Source organism: Penaeus japonicus, unplaced genomic scaffold (genome assembly GCF_977035675.1).
Source record: "Penaeus japonicus unplaced genomic scaffold, GWHDUDI00000001_assembly GWHDUDI00000003, whole genome shotgun sequence".
NCBI classification, from domain to species: domain Eukaryota; kingdom Metazoa; phylum Arthropoda; class Malacostraca; order Decapoda; family Penaeidae; genus Penaeus; species Penaeus japonicus.
This window is the reverse complement of record NW_028234405.1, coordinates 46102661-46112660: the sequence shown is the minus strand read 5'-3', so window position 1 is coordinate 46112660 and position 10000 is coordinate 46102661. Positions and strand designations below refer to the sequence as shown.

The window sequence follows — 10000 nt, the reverse complement described above, 5'->3', positions numbered from 1 at the left end:
ATATTATCACTTGTACTCAAAAGTTCATACCAGTTCTTTAGTCCCTTATGTAGCAATAACACCAAGGACCTACGACGCAATCATGTTTTTTTTTTTTGTTTTTTTTCCTGCTCTGCTTTCCGTTATTTTGTTTTGAACTTGTTAATTAAGCATTAGCCTTCGTCATTGTTAGTTAAACTCGAATGTTCATACGCGTTTCTCTTCTTCAGTGCTTCTCCGTTTTCTTTTCTCGCTAATCCTAGATGATAAGCCATTGTTCGTCATTGTTTGTCTCCTTTTAAATTCAACATCACGGCTACGCAGGACCACAATGAGCAGAAGTATTTTTAGCTCATGTGTCCAAAGAACAGGACTGATAAAGTTGTTGTCATGTGTTACACTTTGTTCCTTCTGTAGCACATGTTGACTGGACGTCTTTCATCTGTCTTCATATTTATTCCGTTTATAATTATGCAAATGTTCTAATTAGATCACAAATAACCGTTAATACACATCCGTCTACAAATACCAATACCCTCGCACTGACAGGTTATACCACATAATCACGCACAGGTGTTCTCACCAGGTGCTAGCCACGTCATCATGCGGCCTGGTGTACGCGGGCATGATGACGTCATGGGGATTCCCCGCGGTGGCCTTACCTGAGATGATTCTTCCAGATTCCAAGATTCACTTCCAGGGCGAGCAATCCAGCTGGTTCGGTGAGTATTCCTAGAGCTCATATGTGATGATGTGGTGGTAGGGGATGTGACGATGATAATAATGATGTGATAAGATTAGATGTATCAATATACAAAGTCACAGAAGCAACATTTTGTTACATTTTGTACATTCATTTCAGCATTTGTTTATGTGTGGGCAAGAAACCATATATAGGTATACGGACACGTTGATACCGTAACTTTGTTAATTGAATACAGCGAAATTGAATCACACGTACGTACCTCTTTTAATTCCAGCCAGCGTGCCGTTGTTCATGTGCATTCCGGGGTCTCTCCTTGGAGGACTCCTGTGCGAGAAAGTCGGACCCCGGAGACTCCAGCTCTTCTTGGCGCCCGTGCTCTGTGCCTCCCTCATGGTCATGAATGTGGCGTCCTGGCAGAGCGTGCAGGAGGCAGGGGCGGCAGAGACTATTCTTCTGGTTAGCAGGGTCATCCAGGTGAGATCTTGTCTGAAGCAAGGTTTGTAGGAGTGGAAGATTTGTGATGAGCTGAAAATATCGGGAAAAAATACGTAGGATGTAGATTGTTATGGGAGACGTTAGGTTTGATTATAGATATAGATGTCATTAAGAATTCATATATGGTAAATTCTCATACATACTCTTTATGCCCAGGGTACTATGGTGGCCTTCCTGTTTTCGGTGATGTCCGTGTATCCGTGCGAGATAAGTGATGAGCGGATGCTGGGTACACTCACGAGCCTCACCGACGCCTGGGCATCTCTAGGCCTGCTCCTCTGCTACCTCTTAGGTCGGTACCTGTCCTGGCCGACGCTGAGCTGGGTGTTGCCCCTTATGACGCTTGTACCTGGTTTTCTTGGACTCCTGATATCACTCGAGTCTCCCCTGTGGATGGCGCGGAAGGGGTTGGACGAAGAAGCCAGGGAGACTCTCATTCGCCTTAGAGGGACGCCAGAGGAGGTCAATGAAGAGCTTCGGGTGGTGAGGAACACACGCGAAAAGGACAACATCACCTGCTTCGAATCAATCCGGATGGCGGCGAGGATAGAGAACGTGAGGCCAATGGTTATTTCAGCCCTCATTCTTGTCATGAAGCAAATTTCGGGATCATCCGCGCTCATGATTTACATCGTCAAGATCTTCCAAATGGCGGGAGTCGGCCTAGACCCACACTTCAGCTCCGTCCTCGTCGGAATAGCTCGCCTCAGCTGCAACTTCTTGGGTTCGGCCTTGATCCTGAGGCTGCCCAGGAAGGCGCTGCTGATCAGTGGCAACATCACGACGGCCATCACCACCACCGCCATCGCCACGTTCTTCTTCCTTCAGAGCAGAGGAGATGACATTTCCTGGCTGAGCTGGCTTCCCGTCGTCTCGCTGATACTCTTCATGATAGGATACTCAGCAGGGATCAGCCCCTCGGCGTGGCTTGTGTCTGTCGAGATCCTTCCGGGTCCTGTGCGGTCCTTAGGCTTCGGTGTCGGTTTGACCTGCTACGCAATATCGTCCTTCGTTGTCTCTAAGACCTTCGAAGATGTGGCTGCAGCGTGGGGTCTCCATGGCCTCTTCTGGGCCTATGCGGCCGGAAGTTTGTCCTTCATCCTCCTGCTGGTGTTCTTCGTTCCTGAGACCAGGGGGCGTTCTCGTCAGGAAATCGAGGATATTTGGTATGGGAAACGAGAGGAAGCGTCGGTGGAAAAACCTGTTCCTTGATTCAGCTTTCAGTGCCATTGGTACCAGTTTGTGATAGAATCTTTGGGATAAAAAGTCAAGTGTGATTAAAATGGCGGAAACGGTTCATACGAGTGAGTACAATAAACAATATTTTCAACTAGTATTGATCATGATCTCAAGCAAAGTTCTTAGATATGATGCATATTTCCTAAACATATGTGTACCAAGGAGATGCAACAATCCCATCAAGCTATAGGACTCTGGACAACTTTCCAAAAGATCGGCAACCTCTGACTATTAAAAGGATTATGTCAACCTCAAATTAAACCAATACCTGCGACCTCAGACCGTCCTTAGAAGTGTGACGACCTCAGGGCATTCCAGGAAATACAAGGATCTTCTCAAGAGTAATAGCCTTGGAGTGACTTTACGTGATTTAAAGCTTTTAAAGTCATTGCACACTTAATCTGGATTTGTTTCCGTCTCTTGTACAGTTCGTTTTAATCTCAACATTATATCCTTTTATAAAGGAGGCGTTTTGTATTTTATATAATTGTTTGAGTATGAATGAGAAATGCACTTGTATATTATTAAAGATAGTAGTGATAAATGAATATATATGAACAGTTCTTTGACTACCCTGTTGGCATTTAAGTGGTTTTACGTTCATCTTATGGCTTGGAGGAAGAAGGGTACAGGTCAGACAACGACTACATTAATTAACATAATATTACTGCTTATCAATTTAATCAACTCAGGGTTAACATCTGTGGTGTAAATTCAAGTAGGCGGATACACATGTTGCGTATGTCTTTGTGCTAACTACGCAGATTTAATCAGGCATGTGATTGTTGATCCGTTGTTTAGTACAACTGAGTCTAATTATATATAAGAAGGAATAAGAAATTCAAAGAAGGGATGAACAGGCTGCAGCCCTTGTATAAATATACAAAACAACAGATTGATTTGGTGTAGATGGGGGGGAAGTATATATATCTATATATTCACACACACACACACACATATATATACATATATGTATATATATATATATATATATATATATATATATATACATATATGTGTATATATATACATATTATATATATACATATTATATATATATAATATATATATATATATATATATACATATATATATATATGTATATATATATATATATATATATATATATATATATACATAGACATACACACACATATATATATATATACACATATATTTATGTATATGCATATATATATATATATATATATATATGAATATATATATATACACATATATTTATGTATATGCATATATATATATATATATATATATATGAATATATATAAATATATATATATATACAGAGAGAGAGAGAGAGAGTGAGAGAAAAATTAAATAAACTACTTTATCACACAAAATGTAATGGTTATTTTTTACAGAGATATATGTAAATTCAATAGACAATAATCTGAAGAAAAAAATAATGAATAGGCAACATGCACATACTTGATATATTTATATCATGTTCGATCATATATGTAAAAGTCAGCTGATGTGTGACAAAGCCGTCTTTTCCACTAGCCCAAAGTAGTCAATAGACAAGGGAGAAGTGTCGTAAGTGTCACTTGCTACACTATACCATGGGCAGTATTGCCAAGCGCTTGGACCCGCCTCCTTCACGAGAATCAGTGCATGTTTACAGTTATTTTTTTAAAAATTGTTTTACACCATTACTCCTTTTAGTAATCGAAGATTATATGAACTGAATGTATTAGATAAATATGTTTCCTATATATCTGGAATACCAGTGTGATAACGAATATGTATGGGAATAAACAAAACACGTTCAACCACCAAGTAACTAAATTTCGGTCGTTCGATTGATGGCAATGGCGCGATGAGTTTCGTTTCTGAAGAAAATCCACTTTAATCGAATCTTTTAAGATTACGTGTAAATTCTAATATGAATCCAATTCTTTATGATTCCCTGTATATGCATTTTAGAGATAAATACCATGTAAAATTAGCTGATTTCATTGTACAAATATGGGCATAATAATTGGCAGTAACACTTCCAAAACAAGTAAATCTCTGCTGCCTATTTAACAATACTTACTCATAATACATCCTTATTATAATGGACTTGTCGTCCGTTATAAGGATGTCCATGTATTTGGATTTGTCGTGCCTCTATTTCCGTACGTGATCTTTTGATACATAAAGAATTTGGGATACCTGTTTTGGTACATATAGTTTGTAAGAACTATAGCCACTCTGTATGATTTTTATGAATAAGTGTATGAATGAGTACACAGGCATCATAATTGCATTTGTATTGGACTTTGTTCAACAATGACTCGTTTTTTTTTTGTGTGTGTGTAATTGACATATGTTACTGTACTTATCACTTTCCCATAGATGTTATCAGTGAGTTTTAGATATCATATATAGGTTTATATGTACACATAGACTTTTTTTTCCTGAAGTGTTTAGTTTAATGTAGCAACCTTCGAGTTCTATGGATGTACATAGGAATTTTAACTATGCTTTGCTTTACATAAGAAGATAAAACGTGATTTATGCAGATTCATGTCCATTTTTTTTTTCTTTTTTTTTTGCTTTAGCGAGAGTCTCTTGAGTATTTCTTGTGTTTAAGCTGTCTACAGTCACTGAAGACCGTGTGAATCATCGGCGTAATATACATGTGTCCTCTCAGTGGCGTTTGGATTCGAGTTCTTTGTCTTCGTTTCAGCGTTACTTGGGCGCTTGGGTGATTCAGTCCGGATTGAGACAGGCAGGTCTGTAGGGGCGGGGACTGGGGGTTGAGGTTGGGGGGGGGGTGTCTTGTCTGGGAGCACCAGTGGAGGGGCGAATGGATGTCTCATCACAGTGGGAGGTTGGCGAGTCAGCAAGGGCGCGAATCAGCTGGCTGGACGCGGGCGGGGAGAGAGAAGAGGATAGCGGAAGGGGACGAGAGTGAGGAGGATTGCTGGTCATGTGAATGGGCGGGGAGGGTGGCAAGGAGAGGTTATATGTTTGTTCATTTCCTTGGGTGGAGGTGGAGGGCGGGAAAGATATGTAAAAGGGAAAGATTGGGAGGTGGTCTGATCATGCGTTGGAGAGAAGAGATCGGATGGGATTTGATGAGGGAGATCGTCGGGTCCTTCGTGACGGGTGCATCCTGTGCGCATTCCTGCTTGTGATGACGTATCACACTTTGCCCTGTTGTTTTGTGTGTGGAAGACTGCCGGTCAAAGAAAGGAAGTCAACCAGCCAGTCATCAGGTCTATTTTGTTTTCTCTTTTGGCACTGGGACACAAATGAACTATAGTGTATAAGATCATTTTTGTCAACCTCATAGTATCCCGTTTTGCATTTTAGTTAATCCGATAATAATGTCATGAGGTTGTTCAATATAACCCGGCCTACATAATTTTATAATATGAGTACAGATAGCCAACCTTGTCCTCGGGTTTTCTGTAGCACAAAACTTTGTTCCGCGCTATTGTAACAATCCCGATTTGATAAAATGCTCTTCTTTTTTCACTAGCAATTTGTGCTCGCACTGTTTTCACATCTGGCATTGCTGTTGTGGCTACTGCGGTTCCTAAGGTGCCCTTTACCCTGAGCTAAGGATGTCCATCGTCTTTGACCTCTACTGTCGAGCGGCTCATTCATTCCATTGGGCGTCCCAATACTCTGGGCAAAGAATCTATTTACTCTGGGGATTAGAGTTCGCGCTAGCTGCTCTAGGAAGCACCAGGGAAGTCCTTTGATCCTTCCCGGAGGGAGGAAAGTCAGATTTCATTCTCCACGGCGGCTAGAAAAAAAAAAAAAAAAAAAAAAAAAAAAAAAAAAAAAAAAATATATATATATATATATATATATATATATATATATATATATATAGAGAGAGAGAGAGAGAGAGAGAGAGAGAGAGAGGAGGGAGATAAATAGAGATATATAAGAGGGGGTTAAATTATGCACTGTAAAACACAACACAAACACAGCAGTAACACTAAATCTGCCAAATAAGTAGTCACGCGAAGACCATTACAGCCCTACCAGACATCATGTAACATTCATAGTCGTACCCCAACACGTCTCTGATTATATAACATATAAAGAGGTGCCATTAATTAATTATGCTTTGTAAAATTGGCAACCGAACATACCAAAAAGTGATGCCATTAAGCCATTAATCGGAGCACATGTAGACAGGATGGGAAATTCCAAACACCGCTTATGAGATGATTATCATATCATTTTAGATCTGTTATTATCATGAACATCACGTTGAGAATATTTACTGCTGTTATTATGATTTTGTATTATATTACTCATACAGTATGATATTGTCACTATCATTATTATCCTGTCTGCTATCATTATACTTATGTTTTTGTCATTATCTTTCTCACTGACACGAAAATTAAATTCCTGGAGGACTCGCGCTATATCCTGGCGCATCCTAACTTTACTAAATCGATGAAAAAAAAAATCTACCAGCCTATGCTAAACTTGAGTTCAATGAATTACTAATTCCTTACTATTTACAGTTGAGCTTGTTAGTGTCTTTTTGTACGGATAATTGGAGTCGTATCTTGTGCTTTCTAACTCTCAATGTCGGGGTAAATGGTATGTCCAATGGCATGTTTTTTTTTTCACAATCGCCCGTCTTTCCTTTCTTTTTTTCTTTTTTTATTGTTCTGGTTTATTTTCCTATCAGACCGGGAAGCCATGATGCATCTGAAGATAACGGTACCTAAGCGACATAAAGGCCTTGATACTACCGGTTGTGCTCATTAACAGCTAAACTTGAGATCTAATCCTCTGCTTGGGATTTCTGTCTAGGCAGGATATTGAGTCCGTTCATAGGATACAATTGGCAAGGCCATGTATCTAACGAGCGTAGAACCAGTTACTCGCACAATCTGGGACTACATATTCGAAACTCTTGCCTTAACGCACTGAATCGTAGATTGGCTTGATTGCGTTCTTCTATTGTGAGGCAGTCGAGATAGACCGCGTCTGTTAACTGACTGTTCGCCAAATGTAGGGAATTAAAGATAATTACAGTTATGCATATTCCCCGGTATTAGCGCATTTGAATGACTGACTATGACCTCAAGGACACTCACGCTGTCTCAGCTCTCCTACTATGATTTAACAATACTACCGGTTGTTATTGATGCTTTGCAATGTGTGTTCATGCCTGTTTATATATATATATATATATATATATATATATATATATATATATATATATATATATATTGTATATGCACTGTTTTCGAAAATATCAACGTCAGGTGCATATAGCTTATATATACCCTAATGTTATCACAATCAGTAATGTTATCAATTAAAAGTCAATTAATGTTATTAATTAACAGTCAATTAATGTTATTAATTAACAGTTAATTAATGTTATTAATTAACATTAATGTTAGTGTAATGCTATCACCTAACGCTATAGTAATATATGATTCCGTTGCTGTGTGAACCATAAGCATGCAAAAGGAAAAATGCCAACTTGTAGGTATGTCATCACTGTGTTGAATATCATACTCATGTGACACTGACACATATCCGCATAGAGGTCATGGCCCACCTTATGACTCAAGCTGAGCAAATCTTAGACAAAACAACAAGGAAAACCGGAAAAAAAACACGCGTCCAGGCACCTGTTTCATCAGGGACTGAAGAAGAAAATCATGCACGAACATTCGAGTTTAACTCATGATGTGGATGAGTTGAACAAGTCATAAACAAAGTAACGAAAAAAAAAAAAAAAAAAAAAAACGTACCATGATGTCCCCTTTAATGCTGCATCAGGATATATTGCCTGAGGACACATTAAAGCGTGCATTTCCTTGATCTATTGTTGTTGTTCTAGAACCTGATAATGGAAATGGAGTACAACCTAGAATAAATGTAACTGTGTACGACTTATTTGAAACGGAAGGTGAAAGCCAGAGAAACCAATAGTGATCATATTAATTGTAAAATATGATTCCGTTTATTTAACTGATGTATTTAATGATAAAAAACAATGCTATGGATAATGATCTTACTACAAGTAGTTACTAAAATTAATAGTAGACATACCAGTAATGATATTTAAATCATATTGTTATCATGATCATCATAATTATCATATTATTCGCATTAATATTTTCACTACTACTATAGCCTATTACTGCAGTATACAGGGTCACCATGGGGTGGGGTGGAAGGGGTCGACAGCACGGAACACTGACTACCGTCAAGCTTAACAAAAGGGCTTCTATATGAGCTAAACATAATACACTTCTCAATTTATGGAGACTTCTAGTGCAATTATAGAATGTATCTAATACAACAGCTCTACATGTTTTCATATATCTCTTGTATATGCTGTGGCTGGAAATATTTCATTCATGTTAAAAAGAATAGCCAAAAAATAAGCTTGAAAAGCATTTCCTAATGGGCTGATAATATTTACTGAAATGATAAAAGGATGGCGCTTTGCTTGGAAATTATTGGCTACTCTAACCATCGCCAATGGTTATTTGACATGATATTTCCGCTGGGGTCTATCTTACTTATGATTAGTTTGCCCCATCCCTGATAATACAGCATAAAGGCCCTTGGTGCAAATTCCTTAGCATGTTCCTGCCATCACCAACTTTCTTTAGGCCATGATTAACTCATAAAAGGGCTTGCAACTCGGTATCACTTATGGTGGGTTGAATTTTCTGCGGTTCGTTTGAGAGTCGAGAGCCTATTTTATTTCTCTAGAGACATTCACTTATCTTAATTTATGTCTATTTCACCCATTTTCTCTCAAACAACCATGGTTTACTGATCACCTTGTTGCTATAGCCAACCCTATCTGCAATGCTTTTGATGTATCTGCTTATACGGGAGATATGGGTGTATGACTTTCTTTTCTCTAGTCCGTGACGTTTAAACCTTTCTTCTACCCGGGGTGTGGATAATCCATCTCTAATGGATATCTTTACAAGACAGTGTAGCAGAAGTTAGCACCACTTTCCCAGACTCCGGCGTTTGTGCTGTAGGAGGGCGTACTCAGCAATGCCTCACCCTTTATCCACGACCTGTTTCTTCGGATTTATGTCATTGCTATGATTTGAGACTTTATTTTTTTCTACTCAATGTTTAGAGGTTCGTCCCATGTTGTGCAGTATGTTTGTGCATATCGCTTTTCTATATATGATAAAGCAGCTATAAGTGGTCAGGAACAGGACGAGCACTGGGTACATGCCAAGCGTATGTCCTCTTTTGATGATATTTGTTTACCATATTTTTGGATTTGCTAATATCACTTATAATTATACCTGTTGCAGTTGCTACCTTCTCTGTTTGGGGGTTTGGGATGTTTTTTTCTTTTAATTAAATGTATTTTACGTGTTTATTTCCTTAATATTGCATGTTCCCTCAATAATTATTATGTGCAGCACTCAGGTATTTTCTTTATTCCCCTTTATTCCTTTACAGTGAAGAATGAGGAGTGAGAATGCAGAGAAGTGAGAATGAGGATTCCCTTCCTTCACGAAATGTTGCTCGAGGCCAGAGGGGAGAGGTTAGTATGAACAAGGGGGAGTAAGCAGGTGGATTTCTTTATGGTGAGAC

General features: G+C 38.9%; 1 protein-coding gene across 2 annotated transcripts in view; it reads left to right on the top strand.

The window, feature by feature from the left end:
- The window catches only part of LOC122253979 (facilitated trehalose transporter Tret1), an 8704-nt gene extending 5727 nt beyond the window's left edge, over positions 1–2977 (top strand). The window contains exons 2-4 of one of the 2 annotated variants that reach the window (XM_043017420.2): positions 566–701; positions 960–1159; positions 1337–2977. In XM_043017420.2, the coding sequence (XP_042873354.1) occupies positions 566–701; positions 960–1159; positions 1337–2392 (1392 nt within the window). In that variant the 3' untranslated portion in view covers positions 2393–2977. Of the gene's footprint in view, positions 1–552; positions 702–959; positions 1160–1336 lie in introns of both variants that reach the window. The other variant, XM_043017421.2, reaches the window with a different exon arrangement.
- The last annotated feature ends 7023 nt before the right edge of the window (positions 2978–10000 follow it).